The following is a 24,844-nucleotide window of genomic DNA, read 5'->3' on the forward strand; positions in this document are numbered from 1 at the left end:
GTCACCATAAATTGAATTCATATCAATCAAATTCTCATTTGCGGAATGCCGGCCTCCAGCATCAGCGTTATTTTAACGATACCTAATTTCATAACAGCTATTACTTTGAACACATAATTCCGCTGACAGCAATATCGCAAAACGTCATCACGATAGCGCTTGGACGCACGTCAGCACAACGGAACAATGGGAATCCGGTAGGACAATAGGCAGGTTATCTAAGAGTGATAAAACTCATTTTCCAAGCACATTCAAACTGTCGTGCGCAGGTTATCGGTAAGACGATACTGCGGCGACCATTGCTTCTGGCGCACACAGCTTCATTCACGTTCCGAAAACGAAGAGTGGTTTTGTTTTCCACGAATCATCTGTTCACCACACGGCCACTTAGCATCAAGACTTGAGGGCAACTTTTGTCTTCGAACACATTAGGTAAATTATTATGTTGAAGCTACTCGCTGTGCTCTCCGCAGCGCTATGCGTTGCAGCCTTCCCCCACGGTACTGGTATGTAACAATTTCTGAATTTTTATCATTATTGATTGTTTTGTTTGCAAGTGACGGATATTATTTCCCAGAGTATAGTGATCTGAAATGACTACGACTTACCCTAGACCTAGTACTTTTAAAAAAGCTAAGTATCAACCACTGAACATCACTCAGCCAACGGCTCAACCACCACCGTTTGCTTGAAGAAACGATAATTTTAAGTTTTTGCGAGGATCACGCTCCAAGTATGCTTCGCCCCACGGATGGTCTTCAGAGTTGTACAGGAATTTCCTGCTGCAATATGCAAGTTCATTATAAAGTGACCTGGCCTTTATTACGTAGAACCCACAGTTCAACCTTTTCGTGTTTCACGAGTGAGGAAGATAAAAATGGCCCATAGTCTGTTCCGGTGAACTAATTCGACCATGCGATATCCAGTTTTCATATTCAAGGTCAAATAACACCTTATCTTGGCATGGTAAACTGTTACATCACTTCTGCTTTTTAAACTTGATAATATGGCGATCCTTACAAGTATCATATACTGTAATCTTATTTCCTGTAATACTCACTACGCAATCGCATTTCTTCACATTTGTAATGGCAACCTCGCTCTCTCCCTAATCTGCGCATGTGATCATATTACATATGAAATATTTCGATTCGTTTTCTGCTGTTCACTTTTATTAAAAGACCGCTCTACCAGTTGTCATTACAACATTTTGATTGTTAGCATAGGTATGGCGTTCAGCGTGTTCATGGGCCGGAAGTATTAAATCAGCTTCAGCCTGAATAGCGTACATCCCACGTTCGCGTTTTCCACCAGCGCAGTCCGGCTGCCCTGGCCCGCGCTGCCCATCCGAGTGCGGCACGCCGGCCATTCAACCCGAGCTCGACCCGGAGGACAGGATCTACGGCGGCCAACTGGCCGTTCCGGGTAGCTGGCCGTGGCAGGCTGGCATCTACACGCACCGCTACTCGCATTTCTGCGGAGGGGCGCTCATCAACGACCGATACGTGCTCACGGCGGCGCACTGCGTCTGGTAACTTACCAATCTTGGCATTTCCACTCCGTCTTACAGAGAAACAGTGTACACATAGGGTTCCGTGCATTTTTCTTCCGCGTCAAGAAAAACAAAGCGCGTCCTTTCATTGTTCGCGCTCCAATCACGCGCGTGCATAGTTTCCTCCAACTCCCCAGAGGTGGCACCAGTTGGCCACGCTGGAGCACGATACCAAGCTTCCACGTATCTTGGAGAAACAAAGAGAGAGAAAAAAAAACATTTATATGACCTCTGTAGTGAAGCGAAGCCCTAGTCCGAGAATCTGTGTTGCCCTAACCGTCTTCGCTTGGGTCACCACGAGAGTCTGGTCCTCCAGTCGACTGATAGTCAACAGTGTCTCTTACAGCTCAGGGGAGGTGCGATGGAAAGGGGAGGCAAGGCTGGGCTGTGTACGAATTCCAGGAATGTGTGTTGGAGGGTGCCTACTCAGGGCAAGATTTTCACGCTTTGAGCGGGCTCGTGCGTTCTTTTGTTTGCTTGCTTGCTTGCTTTCTTGTTTGTTTGTGTTTGTTTGTTAGCTTGCTCGCTTCTTTGTTTGTTAGCTTGCTCGCTTCTTTGTTTGTTTGTTTGTTTGTTTGTTTGTTTGTTTGTTTGATTAATTGATTGATCGATCGATCGATCGATCGATCGATCGATTGATTGATTGATTGATTGATTGATTGATTGATTGATTGATTGATTGATTGATTGATTGATTGATTGATTGATTGATTGATTGATTGATTGATTGATTGATTGATTGATTGATTGAACTAACTCTGCCGGCCGAACAGGCGACGACAGCGCCGCACCGTTACCGTTGTCTTCGACACTAATTTCCGCACAAGTACGGCCCGTGTGCTACAATAAGGTTCGGGTCGTCCCACGACTGCTACTACCGCAGCAGAAAAAACCTACCGTCACCCTGAGTTTGCTCTTTTGTTCAAATTTCATTGTCACCTCGGCTGCATTGGTCACCCAATCTTAATGAGTGGGATGGATCATTCTTTTGAAATGCTTTTTTCTGCAAACGCAACTATACTTCACCGTTTTAACAACACCTTTTTTTGACTAAGACAAAAATGGAATAGACGAACACGTACTCTGGGCTGCACCATGGTATAAAGTTGCACGTTATCGGTCATATTAGTCACTATACACCACGATAAAATTGTTCATATTTAGGAATGAGGTTCCTTACTACAATCTCAGCCACATAGCGGGTTTTAAGAACCAATTTTCGTTTCTAGACTCAAAAATTGAATATTTAAGCGTAGCCACTTCCTGCTCCAAAAAAAAGTTTGTTGTGTTTGTATGAATCGCTAGTGTTGCGGGCGCTGCTAGAAAAACGTATGTGTTTTATTTAATGTGCATTCAACCCCGTCAACAATGCCCTACAGTAGCAACAGGCGGCAGGATACGTCGTAATGAATTATACTCGTTCCTAAAGACTCAACCCGCTCCGAGCGCTCGGCCACGAGCTCAATGTAGCCCAGAGTATATTATTTGAGCGGGTCTGAGCACAACTCAGGTCAAAATTAGTTTTGTTGCGCGTAGGACTGCAAGCATAAAAAACATATGCTCTTCAAAACTATTTTAGAGAGTAAACGGCTGCAACAGCTTTCGCGAATTCATAACGTCGAAAAAGCACGAAGGCGTGCGAATGCTTTCTTTCCCTGCTTTCTTTCACTTAGCAGGGTTTTAAATCGTGTATTTCAAATTATCCGTTTTAAATTTGCGTTCCTTCGCCTGGCGTACGAGTTGTAAATGACGTTTTTACACTAGCTACAAAAGTCGTCACAGCAGTGACCACCTCTTCTATTTCATTCTGGAAACATGTTAAAAAAAGGGCGGGGATACGGGGCGACAATGAAGAGACTACACAGGACTAGCGCTCGACCCAGAGCTAGTCCTGTGTAATCTATTCTTTGTCGCCCCCTCTCTATACCGCTAATTTAACATATTTCACAGTTATTACCATCTAGACCACATTTATGCATTAACAAATATTCAGTATAGAGTTCACGAAATTTCCCCTAACGTCAGTGGACGTCGCACACAGAACGGTAGCGCCGTTGTCGCAATCTGCCGACCTCTGTTTCACACCTTCTCCGAGATTCACAAGTTCTGAGACCACCATAAGCAATCAATGGTTACATAGTCACCAGAATTTGTGGCCAGCGGGGTTGTTTCAACGCCACGAAACCGTTCCTGGGAAAGTTTGGTTTGGCTGCTTACGACCGGCCAAACACGGCCTGATTTGGTTGTAGACGCCCCAAAAAAGCATTTTACGATGCTAATTGCTTTAATTTTTTTCCGAGGCTACAGCCTTCATCTCAATAGGCCATGAAGGCATGGAACTTTGCTTGAGTGCTAAAACTTGTTTGCTGTAAATTCTCTTGATAAAATATTCGTAAAATCTTTCTTAAATACAAATGAATGGTCATTTTTCATCTTACGATTCAGCTAACAAATTCATTAAACATAACAAGAAACTATTCACTATATTAAATATGCTAGCCAAATGCCCGAATCCGAAGAATAGGAACTTCTAAAGCTGCATTTCAACCCTAAAATACTGTCACCGATCCCTCTATCCACTGTCAACGTCTGAGAAGATGTCTTCATGATTTATAATCCAATATTAATCTGAATATCCCGTGTTTGTTTGTTTTCTTTTTCAGAGAGCTTCGAGCTCCCTAGCTAGCTTTACCAAGCGCCCGGTTTCTAAAAAAAACAAATACATTTTTCACTCACGTGAACGCACTCTTTGCATGCGCTCGGGCAGGCGAGATTCATTCCACGATACGAAAGCCAGGCACTGCCGGTGCGATGCAAAACATCAATAAACGTGTGTGTGGTAATATGCCGCTTTCAGCTCCTTACCCGACCTATACGATACAATAACCACCCTTATTTACGAAAACAACACGTAGAATTATAAATAAGCCAAGAAAACATTTTACAGTAAAAAAATTTCGATTATTGAAAAAAAAATTATCTGTTGGGGCTCGAACCCAGGACGTTCCTGCTACGAACCGCTATTCTGACCCTTGGGCTACAGAGCCCTAATGGCGTGGTTATTGAGTTCTTTTCGCCGTCGTTGAAAACTATTGCAAAAGTGTTCGAAGTGCTACAGTAGGTAGTGCTGGGTGCGTGCAGGAAGTGGAGAGGTACCCACCGGGGAAGAAAATCTCGTCTCGCCCTGCGTGACAAAGCACAGTTGGATGTTTTATGATGCTCTGGATTCTCAGTGAACTAGAGGGCTCTAGAGACTTTTACGATGGCGGAGCGTGGATTAGTGTGCGCGGCTTGGAAGAGGGTTTAGCGACGTCCGTGGCCTCGCTGGACATTTTTGTGGTGCAATTATGAAGGAAACAAACTTTTCCAGGTCTCCTAATTACCACGGACACGCAAACTGCATAATAAGTGTCCATCACCTCAATGTGCTGAAATAACTTGCAGAAAGCATCAATTACACCGCAATGTACGAAGCTGGAACCTCTGCTTCAAATTATGGCAGTTAGACTAGCCGCAATTATTCTAGATTTACACGTTAAGGTTCAAAATTAACTCCACAGGGCACTGTAGGGTCTAAGTTGGGCAGTGTTGAAAGAGAATCTGTTTGATATATTTTACGTTCGGGATGTACATCCGGCTGTCATCGTAGCTTAGTGACCTAGTTACACAAGTAACGAATTCTGAAATGTCGCGTTGTTTGGTGTTTGATGCCCAAAACTTTATTTTTGTGTAAGAACGCTTAAACATTTTTTTATGACCTTGAAGGACTCTAGACATCACAAATATGAAGTCAGAAAATAAATTAGCTTTAATAGGACGAATGGGGTGTCCAGCAGCCCCGCGAGGCGGCGGACAAACAAGGCCTCAACGCGCCCAAGTGGGAGACCCAAGGCCCGGTCGGCGAGAGCTCTGCAGGACCACCAGTATAGTTTTCACCAACCAACCAAATTAAAACTGACACAATGAGGTATTTCCCCTGAGCAAAGCCGGGTACTTACTGCTTCATATATTAGCTGAAGAAGAATGCTGCCTCGATCAGCGTCTACCGGTTCATTTTATGGTTCAACTCCAGGCCGTAAATCTAAAGTTTGTATTGTTATAATTCGTAATAGGAAGAAAATAAAACTGCCCAGTTTCACTTACCTGTTACAAGCCCATGGAGCCACCGGGCCGGCTTGCGAGTCGACACTCATAAACAAGTCGGGTTTTTATCGCGCACAACTACGTGCTGCCCTCTATTTTTCCATTTTTTAACGACCGGTTCCCTTCGTCTGTGAACAGATGGCGCTAAACTTCCAAAGAACCACAAAGCGTGGGAGAACAAAAATGTTTGGGTTGTTGCAACTGAGTAACGCTGGACAATAAAGGGAAGGCTAAAGACAAAAAAAACAGCGTTTTGCATGCTCCTGACTGTTTGGAAGCGTTCATTTTAAAACTATAACAGTGTAAGCAGCCAGACATTGGGAGCGCTGGTCCTATGTTCACACTTTTTTTTAAGTGCGGGGCACTTTATGGGACCGGCTCGCCGTCGTAGCTCGCCCGTGCTACCACCGCAGTACCGCGCGTCACGCACCCAAACAGGCTTCGAAAACATACCCGTTTGTTCGTCGGTTCAGCCTTCGTACCAAAAGTTAGGACAATACTAGATCAAGAAGTTGATATACGAGGAACCGTTCGAAAGTCTTGGAACCATTGGCGCAAGTCATACATGTCCGCATTATCTATCGCAGACAACAATAAAAAAAAAAACGGCGGGTTCATTTTAGGCTAAATTTATGTGCTTACCGGCCGTCCCCGCGTTCACTTAGGAATGCTCGTTTGGTTACTTTCTACCATAGTACGCGAAAAAAAGTGGCCGCAGAACAACAAAAAAAGACGACACGTTCAAAAAGGTACAGAAAGGCTCCAGACCACGCGAGATGAAAGCAAGCACAAAAAGAGCAGAACGCCCGATCGTGCTGTTCCAAACAGAACAAGAAACAATGATAGAGTGGGAAGGCGTGTGAGCACCTCGAAAGCGGAAATATTGAATTGCATTGAACAAACCTCTGTTCAATTCATCAAGAAAAGAGTGTGAGATGGAACGGTATAGCGTCAAGGGTGGTAGCAAAGAGCAAAGAACGGCGCCACATTTCACAGCTGTCACGTTAAGTGGAACTGCTTTAACTTTTTCCGAAACGCTCGCTTTCATTCAGCTTGTCTAACTCCAACGCTTGTGTACCACTTTCAAGTATTTTTTCTCCAAGCAATGAGAGCAGGACATAGTGAAAGATGTCGCAAATCTTTCCGGTTGACATTGGCCGTCTGTGTGATCGACTTCACGAAGGACCACATTATAAATGTCACAATGATTATATCTCTAAGAGACGGACCTGCTGGTTTCTATCTTCCGCCCTTGTTGTCTCTCTAGTGGGAAAGCCCAGTGGCCACAGGTGGTGGCATCACAGCCAGTGCAAAGAGCAGGCAATTCTCACGCGGTCTTTATCGTTATCAGTTAGGACGAGGGCACATTTCCCAGCAAATGGTTCTGTTCGCCACCGTGGCGATCAAATCACTTTTCCTTGTTTTTGGCGCCGAAAGGTATATGGTATATTCTGTTCAAGGGATGTTCGTGGAATACTATTAGGCAATTTAATGATACTATGCGCATAATTTTAATTATTCAAGGATGTATTTCGGCACACGCGTTATGCCTGTACGGCTACAGGAACAAAAATTGTACGTTCTGGAGTCAAACCACCACTAGTGTTGTGATTACAAACTGTATGTGAGGAGGAGGAGAAAAGCGAACGGAGATGCCCCGAGGTTATCCACGCTTAGGGCCCGGATTCCTACTCGGCACTGGGGAAGCGGGTGTTTAGGCGAAGAAAGAGAGGGCAGGCGAAAAGGAGGGGATAGAAGCGGGGCCGCGCACACACTTTAGTCCCTTTGTGGGCACTATAGTCTTTCATCCAAGCGTGCGTCCTTCACGAAACGCTGAAGGGCTTTTGGAGTCAAGGATGTGACGGAAGCCCGTCTGGTCGGGATGCATTTTGATGAAGAAAGATAAGGACGCCGACCGCAAGTTCATTCAGTTTAAAAGAAAATTAACGTTTCGGCTTCAACACAGAAGCCTTGGTCACAATAAAATCTCGAAGGGGCATAATCGCCTTATATACATTTCACAACGCTGCGCAGGCAACTTGCGTAAATTGGCGGCAGGCTCCCAGCGCTTCCGGGAACGCCGGAAACCTGCCGCCAAACTACGCAAGCTGCCTCCGGAGCATTGTGAAACGTACATAAAGCGATTATGCCCCTTCGAGATTTTATTGCGACCACAGCTTCCGTGTGGAAGCCGAAACGTTAATTTCCTTTTAAACTGGGCGAACTTGTGGTCGGCGTACTTCTCTTTTTTCATCAGAAGGGCTTTTGTTGTCTTCTGCGAAGTTGATTGTAGGGGTCGATGTCGTAGAATAGTCTCTACTTTGAACCGTTGAATGTCCAATCGGGTGAGCTCGGCGGCCATAAAGCGTCTTTCCAATGAATGCTGGGTGCGACAACAAAGCACATGTCCGATTGTCTCTTCAACCTCGCAGGCGTCGCAGTAGTTACAATAGCCTCTGGGACCAACCACCCCTTTACATCGCCTGCCACGATTGCACGTGGTTGGAATAAACAAATTTTTAAACGCCTACCGAAAGCGTTTTACGCCAGTTTCATAGTATGTAGGAGCACCAAACGCATAGCGTCTGCTTAGCATACGTTACGGTGTAGTTCTGTATACATTGCGACCGACTTGGCCAGTGCAGCTCATTTGATTTATTTTACGCAGCCCACAATCGCACACTATCGTGCTAAGGAGTATGTTAAAATATCGGTGTATATTTACCTCAACCCACCGGTTATTTCTAGTTACGATAACCAGTGAGTCCAGGGTACGAATGTAGCATTAAGGCATGCGTAGTACAGCGACAAAATCGTCACGCTTGATTATACGTTGCACCGCAGCAACGTATTATGTAGCAGGGGACCTTCCCAAACCGGTTACTCTACAAAGAAAAATGGACCGCGTAGCTGTGCCGGGGTGTAAGGGAGCAGACACAAACTATTAGAACGAACATACGTGCACACATGTAGCTATGCCATGTTCAATTTGATATCTATGGAACGGTTAGTTATCTGTACAAAAGCAAAACTAATACTAGTAAGCCTATAGACTAAAATTGCAGTCTAGATAAATCTGATAATATTTTATGTTTCGTCATTATACATTAACGCGGATGTGATACCTACGAAACACCGATCTTTATTAACGATAGCTACTAAAACATTTTTTCTTATTGTGATTTTAATGTAGGTAGCTGGTACTCAGGAACTATTGAATAGCTGTGTCTGTTATAAACTTTATTTATTTATTTATTTATTTATTTATTTATTTATTTATTTATTTATTTATTTATTTATTTATTTACAAAAACTCTCGGATAACACGTGTCGTTCGAGGAGTGCTCACTTCGAATCAAAACCCGCAAATTAAAAGCAGTTAAGTGGTACATACGTAATAACAAAACCACGCTCTCAATAATGACAGCAGTTGGACTAACCTCAAGGTGAGGGCTCAAACCAGTCAGAAACTACGGCTCGATACATCCACCAAACCAGAAAGAATATAATAGTAATGGTAGGCCTCGGCAATCTTAACAGTTCCGTTGGTAGAAATGACGGCGAATACAGCGAAAGAATTTTAAAAAGGCACCGACTGTAGAAGCATAAGCTATGACAACCGATATAAATTATTTGCACGTGTAGGTAACCACAATGGTATTAGCGCATGGGAAATGCAGGTCTCTAGTCCCGGCCTTCTTGCACACTATGGCGTTTTTTTTTTTTTCCTGACTCTTTATCCAGAAATTTCAGGGTTCATCGTGAACGGTACCGCTCACAGCGTGCACATTAGCGTGCCTTCGTGCAGTTACACGCGTCACTATTTCGCTCCAGGTCCAAACTCTCCACAAGCGTGAGGGTGCACTTGGGGTCGTATGCCCGCCGAGCCGTGGACAACACGGAAGTGGTCTACAAGGTCGAGGAGGTGTGCGCTCATCCACGCTACAAGCCATCCGGCAGTGCGGTAAGGAGGCGCAGTTACGAACATTTTAGTTCAATGCTCTCACAGAAACAGCAACTTTTCTTCAATAAATAATGGGGGAGGGTTGACGTGACACAGCGTCCGTTGCTATGACGTTTAGGAAGAACTTTACTGGAGATAAAAAACAATTTCGTATTTTTCTCGGGCACTTCTGGGAGCAAATGAAATACTTCGGCTCTAAAACGTTCCCATATGTTACGTAACCGGGGAAATTAGGGAATATTTTATTCAAGATTGCGTTCACAAAATCGCTACGCGTAAATGCGTTCTCTATTCCCTTGTATAGGTCGGTAAGGAGAAAGCTTCTACAAGTTATAACTAAGGAGGCGTTGCGCTTAAACATCTGCTGTAAACGGCTCTCCTTGCTTTTGTCATTGTTTTTTTTATCTTCACCCGCCGTGGTGGCTCAGTGCCTAAGGCGTTGCGCTGCTGATCCCAAGGACGCGGGTTCGATTCCCAGCCGCAGCGGCCCATTTTCTGATGGAGGCGAAAAGCGAAAACGCCCATGTGTTCAAGATTGGAGCGCACGTTAAAGATCCCCAAGTGATGAAAATCACTCCGGAGCCCTCACTACGGCGCGCCGCAGCGCCTGTGTAGCGTCGGCGCGTTAAACCCAACAATCAATCAGATTTTATCTTTTCACGCAAAACATAAGGTGGCGGGGATGCGATTAATTGTGTGGCTGTTGCCTTGCGTGCACCATTGGGTGTACGGGGGCTATATCACGGCGCATGTGCTACCGAGCACGTACCTAAAAAATTTACACCATCTTCCCGCGAGGGGAACCATGGGGTAGATGCGACGCATCGGGGGTTGCCGTTGCGTTTCCGTTATGTTAGCGATGTCAGCGTGTGGATTGCTGTTGTTGTGTATCCTATTTACGCAGCATGTTCACCCCCGATGCGTCGCATATACCCCATGGTTCCCCTGGCGGGAAGATGGTGTAAATTTTTAACCGAGCGCAAGCTGCGCGCTAACGCACAGCTGGCACGGCGACGGGAGCGAGCGCAGCCGAGCGCAAGCTGCGCGCTGACCGCGCTGAAGCACAGATGGCGCTGCAGTGAAAGCGGCGGAGCGCGTAGCTGCCGCGGCGAGGAGAATGGGGGAGGGATGCGGACTACGCCGCGACAACGCGGGACAAGGCGAGTTAAAGAGATGCATTGCATCTAAAAAATTGGCTCTAATCCACGCTGGGAAGGTGTTGGAAAGCAACACTTTAAACGACACCCACAATTGCCCATGCGACGTCCCTTGAATTTACACACATGGCTCTACAAATGAGAGATTCTGCCAGCTGTCACCTGGAATTCGCGTGGGCGGCGTCCCGAACGCAGAAGCGTAGGCTGCGGCCGGGCTACAACTCGGGGCTACAGCACCGCGCGACACAAGCGCAGACCCAGGAACAATTCGGTACCTGAGCTTAATGATTCCCATTTATACTGATTTAAACTAGTTAGTTTAGCAACTTTGAGAATGGCGAGAGAGAGAAAGAGAAAACTTTATTAGGAACAGATGGGTTAATGAGACGGGGTGGCCACCAGGCTGGTGGCGATTGAAGCAGCTCGTTAAACCAAGAGCTCTTGGGTGGTGAAGTCGGAGCTTTCCAGCGCCTCTTAGAATGGCGAGAAAGCTGAGGGAACTTTTATAATTTCCATTTATTAGAACCAGCTGCTACTTTCTCATTTTGTGATACCTCTTAAAACACAACCGAATTGGTATTCACCAATTTAGGAAACGAGTCCCATTCGTGGCAAGCAGTGCGCCACAGGTAGCGTTTCTCTAGCGGCCATATGTCTGTCTGTGGTCTCTACATTTTGTTTTTCCGCCCTGAAAACAAATCCATAACGTATCTTTGCCGTACAACCACTTCATTTCGTCGGGTCCGGGTTACCCAGTAGGGGCTGTCCTACAAGTTGATCCAGCCGTGCGAAGGAAGCGCCAATAGACGCAAAGCTGCGCATAAACAGGCACAAAACAAGTGTCGCTAAAGCAGACGACAAAGCCTTTCCGCCGACGCGTCCGCTGCTGTGAGCAAGGCACCTGAGTGCGCGGAACGCTGGGTAACCATTCGCCGCGCCATCTACTCTGTGCTCCGTGAGTGAAAAGCGCCCTCCCCCTCCCCAGTCGCGTTGGGAGTTTCTTGTACCGCACGCCACGAAGGAACCGTTGGCTGGTAGAGGTAGCAAGCTTTGCTATAAAACCGGAATGCTGACTCCTATCCGCAAGTTAGGGATATCGAGCCCGCACCCCTTTGCTACTCAGGTTAGAGTAATAGCACTCGGCCGCAGTCGACGCTGATAATTTGTCACTGCGGATTTTGTATGCGAGATTTGTGACCTCCTTTAATTTCAAAGCACGACCAACTTGGTCGTGTTTCAAAGTAAGCGAGGCATGATTGCTCATGGTTTGCAGATTTTGGAGCAACAGGGTATGGGACGCTGGAAGTTCTGCATGCCTCTGCAGCTCCAGACGCATGCGCACACACAGATCTACATGACACGTGCTCATTAGGAATGCCGCAAACACTCAAAGCCACTATCTTTCCTCTCTCTCTCTCTCTCTCTCTCTCTCTCTCTCTCTCTCTCTCTGCTTTTTTTTGGAGAAGGAGTTTATTTGTGGTAGAGAAGTTACACTTCATTAAATCTACAAACGAGGGTCCCAAGCGGGTTGTTGCTTGCGCGACAAGTTGCCTGAAATTGGACAGTTATATTCTATATTGGCGCGTGATACAAAAAACTGAGAACCGACAAAGCATTATTCCTATTATGCTTTTTTGTTATACACAGTTGAGAAGCAGCTCTAAATTGGATGATTGTTTAAGAAAAAAAATACAGCACGCGCTGCGGGTCAGGGGGTATCCTACATTGTTTGAACAGTGAATCTGTTTAGCAGATCATAATTTTTCGTGTCTGCAGTTAAACATAACAAAAATTGCCGAGCGTCCACACGTGAGCGCGGGCGCCGCGGCGACCGTACGACAGTTAACAAAACAGAAAATGCCGAGTGCTGGTGTGCATAGAGTTTCCTACTAATATACACTAGAGGAAAATCTGCCGCCACTGTCTAGGGGAGTCTAAGTTCCCTGTAAAAATACAGGGACCTTAGGGGAGTCGCGCTTCAGCCAGCGTTCCGTCATGTACCGGGCAGGCACGTTCCACTTGTCCTTGACATGGCTCACGAACAGGCTGGAAAGTTGCCTCTGGCTTCAAAAAAGCAACAATATTACTGCACAAGATCACATTTGTTTTGTTATTATAAAATTAAAGCTCCAGAAAGATTTATTTGTCAGGGATTATTTAAAAGCTTCATGCAAGGTGAACATCAAAACAATGTTACCCGTTTTGTTGATTTTGGCTTCGAGATAAACAAGCAGCCGTGCGCCTAACTAATCCAAGTACGCGAGGAACGTCGCCAGCTGCAATGGCACCGCCCACGGCACCCCGGGAATGCAGCGCCGGATTTCCCTCTAAAATATATTAGTATGAAACTCTATGCTGGTGTGGGTGTACCTCGCGACGACCACCCAGCGTCCCCAGCGCACGTTTGTCAAGCCAAGCATACCCACTTAGGGAGATTGGCCGAAAAATAACAGTAGCGTTTCCCGTAATATTGGCAACATGTGCTCGAAGCGAGAAAGACTGCAACGTTCGCCGTAATATTGGCAACACTTGGTCGTAACGAGAAAGACAAGTCACAGCGTACGGCCCTCCAAGGGGTGTCCAATGATAATCACTTCCAAAAAAATGAACGAAGCTGAAAGTTATAGAAACAGTGATGGAGTAAAGGTCATTGCGGCAGAGAAGAAGTAAATCAGCGTCAATCATGGACTTAAACCTTCGTGATGGTGGTGAAGGTTGCGTTCAGGTTCGCTACCTTCAATTCTTACGCGTTAGTGTGAGCTTCCTTCATTTGCTTCCCTTCCACATATGCACCAACCTGCACAGACGAAGGCCGTTTTATACCCAACTTAACCACTTTCCATTATGGTACAGCTGCCTCTACTTTATCTTATGCGTGCTTAATTGGATTTCCTTCGTGTTTTTTCGTCAAACAGCTCAAAAACACCGACATAGCCATCCTCAAGCTTCAAAAGAGCGTCGAGTTTGCGCCTACAATATCCCCCGTCTGCCTTCCCGAACACAATGAGGAACTCCCAGCGGAATCCCTCCTCTATGTCACCGGCTGGGGCTCTACAGACGGTAAGGCAAGTTTCGGTATCGATGCTCGAAATAAAATAGCGGCATACGAAAGAATTTGTACACGAGGCAAAATAAAAACATTCCAGCTTCTGAAAATCCGGGAACCCATATTCGCGTTCTAATTTCGAGGACATTTTTTTCGTCGATTATTATATTGCTTGCGGTTTGGGAGAAAGCGCGAAAGTGTTTCAAGTCGCGAAAGCAGCACTTGACTTAAATGTACAGACAACTGATTCATTCTCTGTCCGAAAAGAAAGGGCATCACTTAAAGGATCCGTGAAGACAAAATACAAATTGGGTTTATTAGACAGACTGCTTAGTCCCGATAACAATGATACCAATACCATCGCAATCTTCGAAAAAATAACGGAGATATTGAAGAAAACGTGTGAAGCAGTCGCGACCCCCTAGCCCATTTCCTGCAACTTTTCTATGACCTCACGGAACCTTGTTTGTGCGATTGGCGGCCGCCCAACTGACCTGTCGCGACGACACATGACTGGACGTCTGTAATGGGGTTTCTGGTTCCATTTGACCGCATCACTTGAGTGCTAACGTGCAGTTAATGCACTGAAAATTGTTTTATTTTTGGCCCTTATGACGTCATTCTTGCTCATAACACGTCACTGTGGCACCAAATTTGAAAGTTTTTAATACTTCTTCCTTTTTTCGTTTAAAAACATCTCTTGTGGCTGTAATGGAGCTGAGTGAGATACTGAATCCTTGTTCTTTCAAATTAAACCAAGCTGTATTTTCTCTTCATGGCTCCTTTAAAACACTTCAACCTCAAACTATTTTGCTGATAGCACCCTAGAACTTTTACAACCGGATTTTTTAGGCCTAGCAGCCATACGTGTCCCCGCCAAAAGGAATAGGCCTACTTGCAACCATGGCAGTGGGCCGTGCGGCAACATACTTTTAACTGGACGTGAAAGAGGTGTTCAAAAACTTGTCCCCGACTAAAACAACAATAAGGTGCAACCTTTCTTATTCCATCATGCGGTTTTTGAATCACGCGTTGCAATCGGCGGCATTGTTTGGACACGTAACCAACGTAGCGTAGTGCCGCGTTTGGACACTATATGTCGCCACCTTTTCAGACTTCAGAAATTTCAGTGCGAAATTAAAATTGTTCCCGCATGTTTATTTAGAAATCCCTTGCGCTTACCCTAATATTTAAAACGCTGGCTTTCATATGAGCTGGAGTACATGCCCCCCTCAAGAATCAGTTGGCTGTTCCTTTAAAGACTAGCCATAAAGCATGCGCGAAGAAAGTATGGCACTACTTCCCGCCCTCAACCATGGGAGACTTTATTGTCCTGCCATGGGATGCGCACTTCGGACATTTTTTCATGTAACATAGGGCGCCAAAATTTAGCTAAGTGAGACGAGCATATATATAACCTACCTATACCGCGGCTCATGCGCTACACACAAACATACACGCACACACATGCCCCCTGCCTTCTCATTTATAGGTTTTACATGTGACGCGTTTCCAGTTTCCACGAATTATTGAACGTCAGAAAGATTGCAATGCTTCCCTATCGAAGATCTTTTGGGGACTTCTGTTTTATGCTTTCAGATGCTAAACATAGAAAATCCCAGCCAGCTTATCAGGTGTAGCCAAAAGAGGCAGCTTCAACATTGTTAGAACCAGCGGTAACATCACCGGCGCTAACATTCTTCGGAAACGTTTTCTGCTGGTCGTTGTTTCCTATGCTGTAATTAGCATTGACACTACCAGCCAAAACGACAGTCACCAGCAGCGATGTCCGTGGCTGCTCTGAAACTAATATTCACACGTGATTTTGTAACAGCAAAGATCGAAGATCGCCAAGACAACATGCGTGTGAATAAGCTTTTGCTGCAAGACGAGGCAGCCAAGACGACGACTATGAAGAAGCGCTACACGTAACCCATCATCATCATGAAATTGCGTGGGAATGCCTTGCTCTCACTTCTCGAGCGCTGTTCGGGCAAGACCGCGCTAACTGAACCCTTACGCCACACCCAAACACGCATCTGCTGCACGCGTCAATATATACCACCCAACTGAACGGGAGCCGAAACCAAGAGCGTAGGAATTCTCGCAATGGATCAATGAATATTCGGCCCAGTTCTACAACACGGTAAATTGAGTCTTCAATATCATTGCCTTTGCCGGTTACGCTGCATCTATTCGATGCTCTTGTGAATGTGTATGAACGGAACACCCATGGTATTCGATTTCAACGGAGCCTCTCAATCACTGAGAAAAGAATACGTATGAATTTTAACCGGGCACTTATTTTGTCATAAGCAATTCCACCAGCCATCATCGCGTTTAATGGACCTCTCCCTGTATGTAAACAACGTGACGTCACTAAGCGCACGTGCGTGACGGGTGGCGCCTGCTGGCGGCCGCGAAGTGAGGTGGCGGTTGGCAGAAAGCGCCTGCGCCGACGGCACGGCCTGGCCGCGCGGCGCCCGAAAGGAACGATGCGCCGTTGGTTCGGGCCGTCACTGGCCGCCTAAATTGCAGGAGGGGGTCTAGCTATCCTAGCTGTGGCCGTCGCACCTCCATGTAGCTTTCCGCATCTACAACCTCCGTAACACTTTCGTTTACCGTACGGTCAACTGAACGGCGACGCTTTCGGATAATCAGTTCGCGGCAGAACAGCCTAAACGAGTCATTCTGAAGGTTGGTGCTGTTGCGACGCATCCCAAAATGTTTTTGAAGATTCTTTGTGTTCGAACACATACCAAGGAAAGCTAATTTATTGTTGCTTTCGAGGTCCGCTTAAGCTAAGCGCGGTGCCTCAGGCAGCTAAACGCTCCCTGTTCTTGGTCTCTTTGCGTCGCCCGGAGACAGTGGCGTACACACAATTTCATGTCGAGGGGAAAAAGGAAAGGTAAAGCATGAAAGGATTAAATAGTAAAATAAGCAGCAACGAAACAAAAATATGAAGAGCAAAAGGCAAAAATTATTCCAATAAAAATATCGCGATGATGTCGTTCCCTACGAGATTGACCAATTGTTTTCTTACCTTTACCCCAGTGAAATATCGAAATGGTTCATCGTCATTCTGAGAGTAGCATAGCAGCCACATATGGTTAGTGCGTATATCTTGCGACAGTGCACTGAAATATTTTTTGGGTAGTCATTATTTCATGATAGTTAAAGTTAGTGTCCATGTACGCCCGCTGCATACGCCAGCGTCGGGAGGCCGCAACAAATGAATACATTCACTGAGTCTGTTCGCTAAGGGCAAACACATTTTTTGAGTCGCGTGAGCGGCCCATCTCGCCCCGAAGGCGCGATGCTACATGTGAGCACGGCAAGCACCTCAGTTTTCCGGCATCCTCAAGGCAGAATATAATTGATCAAGGTAAAAATTTATTGTACTTACAAGCAATGAATTTCGTTCGTCTTGAACAGATCCCCCCATAACAAAAGACCAAACTTGTCATTGTCGATCAGGCGGCAGGCGGCTATCGCGGATCCCTCGTCGAAACATTTATTTCGCGTCGCCTAAGCAGGTTAGGCATTCATTGTGTTTTTAATACAGTGCTCTACCTCCTCAAAACATGACAATATTTCGCAGCAAAAAAATTTCCGTCTGCCCCCTCCTTCCTCTCCACCCCCCCCCCCCCCCCCTATTTTTGCTGGTGCTGCATCATAGCAGATGGTTGATAAACAGTATCATTTCATTGCACGAATCAGCGTGGACTGCCAATGTAGACGGTATGACTGCGCTTTGGAGAACAGCTGAAGTTCGAGAATGCGAAATGTTGCTACGAGTAAGAGCAGACTATGTCGCTGCTTTGGTTGCCAGCCTCTTCGGCACATTGCGCGCATCCACAATACATGCCGAATTTACCTCTGTGGGGACTCCGAAAAGTCTGATGCCGCTGATTTTGCTCGCAAAATTTGGGTATCCGAGAGCACAGCAGCCCACCGGCATCAGAAAAGCCAACACGTACACAAAAATTCCACTTTTGCGCGCGTCTAATGCAGCCTCACTGCATACGCGCCGCGCGCCGGTCCGAATGTTTTGCCAACCACCCTCCCGGCCACGCCCAGCACGTGCGATTTCCGTGACGTCACGGCCGCCGCGTGACGTACCCCGGGAGAGGTCTATTCAGGGGGCAGTGTGTAGTGCATTTTAGCGTAGTCGCGAATCCTCGCAACAAAATACCCGAAGCCCCATCTGGTAATTTGGCAAGTCGTAATACGGGAGGCTATATCCTGCCTGGCATATCAATGTGCAAGGCACCAATTATACATCATTAGAGACATTCTAAACCGGCAGTTCTTTATTGTGTATTACCTCCACCTTGCTACCGATGCAAGGTGACACCTTCATAACTAACACATCAGGTGCGAGTTGAAAAACAGTAGAACGCAATCATGGCTGTAACATTCCCAACTCAATCACGCGTCCCTTGCTGCAAGCTGTTCTGTGAAAACCATTGACGTTTTTATTGGTTGTCCTATCACCCAAGCCTCCAAAGCCACGATGTCCTGCTAGGCATCTCCACCTGCGCTAGACAAGTTCAAGAACGAAGTTACACCACCCTAAAACGTGACAATGGATAACCTACAAGGAATTTCTGTAGTAGACAAAAATCGTTTGTGAAGTATGAGGCTTCTGATGAGAATTCTGTTTTATTGATATATGTAACTTAATGTTAATTCACTCGTAAAAATGGTTATCGGTATGTTAGGGCAGCCTTCTAGCCTTTGCCATAGACACAGCACCGAGATGGTGCACTTTCAATACACTGTGGGTGTTCCAATTTTGACAGAACTGAGCCAACCAACGTCGATAGGCCGCGACAGCTGCACCTTTACATCTGGAACAGCGTCGCTCTGTCTATGGTTGAAAACAGGCGGGGAAGAATTGCCTGACTAGAAATGTCTGTGCATTTAAGCGATGATTGAAAGTGGTGCCGCGCGAACGGTCGGGGAGTTCAGTATTTAGTAGAAACGTGCATTTACTGCAGGCAATAAATGACTGGTGTGTTCACTTTGCGCGCAGCCGGCAGGATGATCCAGAAGTCGCACGAACTGAAGCAAGCGCTCACTAAAGAACTGCCTCGGGTCAACTGCTCCTCCGCCATCCCTGAGGTCATGTGTGGAAGCCACGAATACGGATCCTCCTGCTTTGTACGTTTACCGGCTCGTTTCTATCTGTACTTTGTTGTTTTTGTTGTAGATAGATAGCATGAGTAAAGGTGAAGCGTCTTCCGGGTCATTTCAAACAAAAAAGAGTATTTCTCGGACTACCTGAAGACGAAAATTTCAGTTTCCCGTCACTCTATCCAGCCACATGCGCGCTCCAGATATACAAGCAATACAATGCTCGAACAGTATGTATATATCAATAAGACCGTTCAAAACTACTTAAACTGCTTCCATAACTAATACATCTCCACATCATTCAGCGCGAAGAATACTTCGGGCATGATTGAAGCAAAAAGTAAGAGCACAACTGAGAGCGTCCTTTTAATTAGGAATACACATTGGGTTACATCTCACTATAGCAAATGAAGAAAACAGCGTGGGAAAGAAACGTACCATCTGGATGACAATGGAAACAATTAATTGAATTTGCGAGCTTCTTAGCTTTACGAAAATACCGCCAATTTATTCACCGTGAGAACAGCTACACGAGAGAAGATGCGAATGGGGGGGGGGCGTATGAGAGGAGGATCGAGGAGAAAAGGTCACATGGCAGGGGCAGCCCAAGACTCGTTTTTCGACGAAATTTTCAACAAAGCAAGGAGATGCGCGGGTATTTTTTGTATGCTCTGAACCACAACATATGGAGTGAGAAAACACACAGACGCATTCTTAAGGCGCAAAGCTTTTTTATTTGAAGAACTGCTGTGGAGTACATTTCTGGATAATTGCGACATCCAGAACAGGCTAAATTTGTGGGTAATGTCACCTTAAGAACCACAAGACGTGGAGCGCGCATGTGATGGGAGGAAATCGTTTTAATGATTCTTCTCACTTATCAAGTGCAACTTTCTTCCCATCGAAACAGTATTTTTCACAACAAAGTACACGCTTCAACAGTGAAATAGACTCGATGGGTGCCCACATACAAGGAACAACTAGAAACCACCTAGAACCAACTAGAAACCATTACCATCTTTTTTTGTGGTCCATGACATTTCATGGCACTTGCAGGGTCACCGAAGGTCATCATACATAGAACCGTTTCATGTCTAGAGCACTCATCATACCTGGAGCCAAATGGCGTAGCTGTGGTCGATGTTCAGGAAAGCTACTTTGATATCTTGAAGTATAGGTGGACTCTTTGTTGGTCTACCGGATCTCTGTCAGAGCGTTAACAATGCGACAATAACAATATTCTTATAAGCAAAAAAAGGTGCACAGCGAATACCGGAAGCCGGCAGAAACTGTAATCGGGTTCTCTCTTTTTTTCTTATTATATATGGTAACTTATAATAAACGCAATATATTGTGATCGTTACTTCAGATTGTTACTGTGGGTTTAACACTAATTTGTCTGGTGCTAAATGATTGTCTTCGTGTAACCACCCATTCCCATCCAGGGAAATTCGCCGCTGTTTTACATCCCGAAACACTTTCTAATAAGCTCGCATTAATATTCCAAGCTTGCTAAGTAACACCTGAGTATACACCTAGCATTTGCCGTTAGCTTAAAGGTGTTAACAGAAATAAGCGATTCTTTCAGGTTAATGGTTTCGCACACAAACGTAGCAGAAATTAACCAAGGCTGCTCGTATAACTTCTTGAATATAGTAAGGACACCCCGCATCTTCAAGACAGAGTTGTTGATCCCGGAGGGGTGAGCAGGGATGATGAAAATTAAGGGCCGGTTCTGCTATAAAAATGGAACCCCACAAGCCAGAGATCTCAAAATGGCATCTAGAATACGACTGAATTCCTCAGTCAGACATAACGTGATCAATCTAGAATATGTTTCATAAGAGAAAACCAATACATTTGTCTTGAAAAAACGGTTTGTTTAGATCGTATGGCTAAAAATAGCCACCTGCCGCGCGCCGCCACATAACTTGGCAGAGACGGCAATCAACTCCACCAAAGACAAGGAAGCAGGCGCAGGTTAGACGGCCACCGGTTTATTGCGACCTTCGAGCATGTATATGTAGCGTAATTCGGTCAATAAAGATGTCACGAGCCTCGCTACCCGTGCGACAGCAGTTGGATTCTTCGCTTCTATGTCGTCGTAATCCCAAACACCTTATATTTGGTAACACTTACCCACTACTCCACAACGTCGCCACATGAAGGGCGGTTCCCGAGGTACTTTAAATATGAATGAAACGCTGCCAAGAGGAGAATTGAACTGCCAAACAGGCGAGCGCCCCTGGTGCCGTAGTGCCTGCTTCCAAAAGGTGTCCAGGGGATAAACAAGACTAAAACGATCGCTTGCCCCTTATGGCGCCACACTCTCCAGGAGAAGTCATCGCGCTTTCGCATTCAAAGCGGTTAAGCAGACTCAAATGCTCTGTGGAATTTTTACTTGGGCAGAGAGAGAGAGAGAGATAGCCCTTATTACTTGGACTGACTATGTCTTTAAAGGATTAAAGTAAATTCTTTAAACCTGCCCTTTAAGAAAAATACACATTAGGACAAAATACAAGTTTGGGTAATTAAAACTACTTTTGTTTAGATAAAAATGACACTAAATTTATCGCCAACTTCAAAGACGTAATCAAAATATTGCGGAAAACGTATGAACCAGCGGCTAATCGCTGTCAACTTCCAGGCGATTTCTCGATGGCGCCACAGAATCTCGTTTGTGCTACTGCCGGCCGCCGGCGCAAGCCGTGGCCAAGAAACATGACTGGGCGAATGCAGTGGAGCCTCTGGTGCCGTTTAATCGCGTCACTTGAATGATAACGCACAGTTAACACGCCGATAACGGACTGTCAGCACTGGTTTTTAGTGCTGACTTATATTACGTTACCCCTGCTCCTTATATGCCACTGCAGCTCGAAATTTTAGTCCTGTAATATTTCGTGTGTTTTTAAAAACGATAGTCTTCCTTAGGCATTTAAGCCCAAACATTTTGGTCTGTCTATATGTCTGTCTGTCTTCCTGTCCGTCTGTCTGTCGGTCACTTGATTCAGCCACCCGGCCAAAGTGAAACAAAAGCTGTTCGATAGTCTTATACACCGACAGCCAAATATAAACGTCTAAGTCTGGTGTCAATTATTAATGTTAATAGTTGTCAACATTTTTGAACAAGAACAAGACATTACGCAAGTATAAGACAAAAGAAACAATACATAAGCGATATTTGCAGTGTTCCTTTATAAAAAAATTCATAAATGCATGATTTTTGCGAAATGAATTACTACATCCACGGCAGAAAACAAATTCACTCCGTAGCCTGCTGTCACCCGCGCCGCTATAGCTTCTCCCGTAATTCTAAGAAATGAAGCGGCAACAGTCACTAAAGGTTCCACTAAGTAGGTTACACGTTCTGCTCGGAACGCACGTGGAGTCGGAAAACGCGGTTCTATAAACGTTGAAGTAGGGCGCTTCGATTCACGCGCGTTTCCGCCGTACGGCGGCGCTGGCATCGAGGCACCCGGTCTGGAGCAGTGGGACGCGGTAAATTTAAATTGACTTGAGCAAACCTTCACCGTGTTTACCTTGGGAGGAGCACGACGGAAGAGGAACAGCATGAGAGGTAAAGGAGAAAGCGAAGGGAGGCATTTACTTGGCAAATGTCGACAAAGACTATTGTCTTTTTTTCAACGTTTGCAACGAAAGTAGCACATACACGACCAATTTTTTGTTAAAAAAACATCTTTCGTGGCTGGAATAGAACAGAGTAAGTTAGCAAAGATTTGTTGTTTCAAATTGAGCGAACTTTTATTTTTGTCTTCTTGGCCCCTCTACCAAAACCTGCGTTGAAATCTATGTAAGCCACATCACTTCTCCCCCACCCTTACGCGATTCCTCTGAGAGTTCGGTGTTGACGTTATCATAGCAACTTCACTGAGGAGATAACGCAGTTTGTTTTTTTTTTCCCTCAAGGGTGACAGTGGTGGCCCAGTAGTGCATCAGAGAAATGGCACGTGGACCTTGTTCGGCCTCGTGAGTGGTGGTCCGTGGGTGTGCGGAGACGCTGACGAGTACCCCCTCTTCTTCGCCAAGGTTTCCCACTTTATGGACAACTTTATTCTGCCTTACATGGACCCGAAAACGCCCAGGAAAGAAATTCGCAAAATCTGCAAACTCACGTAACGACCAAGGACGAAAAACCGCTGAGCGGCGATTTTTTTTTCTTCAATAAACTGCACCTACAAACGTTAGTGCTGAACTCAGTTACTTTTCGTGCCTGTTCCTATTTTATGGTCATAATTTTAGTGAGAGTTGTTTTTAGTCAAACTTGTGTTCCAAAGCGCAGAATCCTCGAGCTTTTGTTAGACATCTTCGTGTCACAAAGCGCACAAATCTTCGTCAAACTTGTGTTACGTATCTCTATGTTACACATAAAAGCATAAAAACCATTTTTTATCATTAACCAACGCTTCCATATTGCGTTCGCCGCAACTTAAGATGCGCGAAAATTTGTACTGCTTACTTGGCTAAATTAATGAAAACAGCGTCGGTGCAACAATTTCTCCAATGATTCCAGAGGTGCTTGTTCCTAATGTAAAATATTGGCATGCCATGACTAAAGACATCTCTTTTTAACGCAGTTTGCCTTCTAACTTCTCGTCCAAAGTACGCGAACTCACCGCAAATGGGCTAACCACAAAGGCTACCATTAGCTAAGAAGCTTTAAATTATTTAACCATTACCACCTAATTACATGCAAACGTATTCTTCGCCAAGAAAGCTTTGTCCGGTGCCTGGCGACTATAGTGACCAAAACTTCGCAGTCGTAGGCCAAGTTTTAAAAAACACAGAGCCAAAGTACCTTTAGCGCACCACTCGAGGCACTGGCTGTGAAACCATGGGAGTTATAATTTTGCGGCTGTTGTGGAACGTTTCGTCTGAGCCTCAAATTCGGCCGAATACGGGTGCTTGCACGGACGTTCTTTGCCCTTCACAATCCCATCCCCCACAAAGGCGTCATTGGACATTATGAATGCGAAAGGATTAAATTGCCAATTAACCAAAAAACCGGCATCCAGAGTCTGTAGCAGCGAAACGGGCATCAAACCACCCATTGGCTGCGACGCGTAGCATATACCCTTTCCGGATATTTTCCTGCCATTAAGACTAACGTTACCCTTTGAGACCTGACAACGTTAACAGGAACCCGGAGCTTGACGTAGGAGTTTAACGTGACTGGGCACATAAGTGCTCTGAATGTTAAAGCTACCTAACATAAGGTCAAAAATGCGATAGAACATGCCTGCAAAGGTGTATTGTCCAACATTAACCCCCCCCCCCTCTTCCCCCGCGATTCGTAGTTTCGTGCGAGTCCCAATACTCGCTCAGCGTTACATGTTCGTAAAGCAGCACATACCGCCCTCACTCAGCGGCACAACAGTCACCAGCAAACTAGTCCGCTATACACGGTAGTGTGCAGCACCATTGTAAATACCGAAACATCTGCATTGTCGGCATCCTGAAAATTGGCGAGAGTGGCCGTCCACAAAAGTACACGGCAGATACCCCACAGAAAGACTCGAAAACACTATTCATACGGCGAAACGGCAAGAAGCAGTCAGCCGCGCTCGATTGGACATTAGTGATTTCGCATTCACAACTCATTACAAGCGCCTAACTCATAACTCATAACACAAAGGAGGCGCCCATGGTGTTCTGCTGTTAAGCTTTCTTGTCGATATTTGCTTTCATTGCGTCCGCAATAGATAAGGCATGTCTTAATTAGGCCCGGGTCCAATCTCATCGAACTCAATTTCGGCTTTCTTTTTTTAACGAAGTGCGCAATTATTTTCTTGCAAGGAAGATTTTAAAACCTGCAATATACAAAT

The 24,844-nt window shown here is 45.5% G+C and overlaps 1 protein-coding gene across 1 annotated transcript; it reads left to right on the forward strand.

The window, feature by feature from the left end:
• Positions 1-321: 321 nt before the first annotated feature.
• LOC144165128 (chymotrypsinogen B-like) lies at positions 322-23,214 on the forward strand. Its single transcript, XM_077695234.1, has 6 exons — positions 322-506; positions 1,315-1,531; positions 9,530-9,659; positions 13,732-13,876; positions 18,901-19,028; positions 22,929-23,214. Exons 1-6 carry the CDS (start codon positions 443-445, stop codon positions 23,136-23,138), a joined length of 894 nt encoding a protein of 297 aa, XP_077551360.1. The 5' UTR covers positions 322-442; the 3' UTR covers positions 23,139-23,214.
• Positions 23,215-24,844: the final 1,630 nt, after the last annotated feature.

Source organism: Haemaphysalis longicornis, unplaced genomic scaffold, assembly GCF_048455015.1.
Source record: "Haemaphysalis longicornis isolate Haplotype H1 unplaced genomic scaffold, Haemaphysalis longicornis Haplotype H1 scaffold_14, whole genome shotgun sequence".
In the NCBI taxonomy this organism is placed as follows: Eukaryota; Metazoa; Arthropoda; class Arachnida; order Ixodida; family Ixodidae; genus Haemaphysalis; species Haemaphysalis longicornis.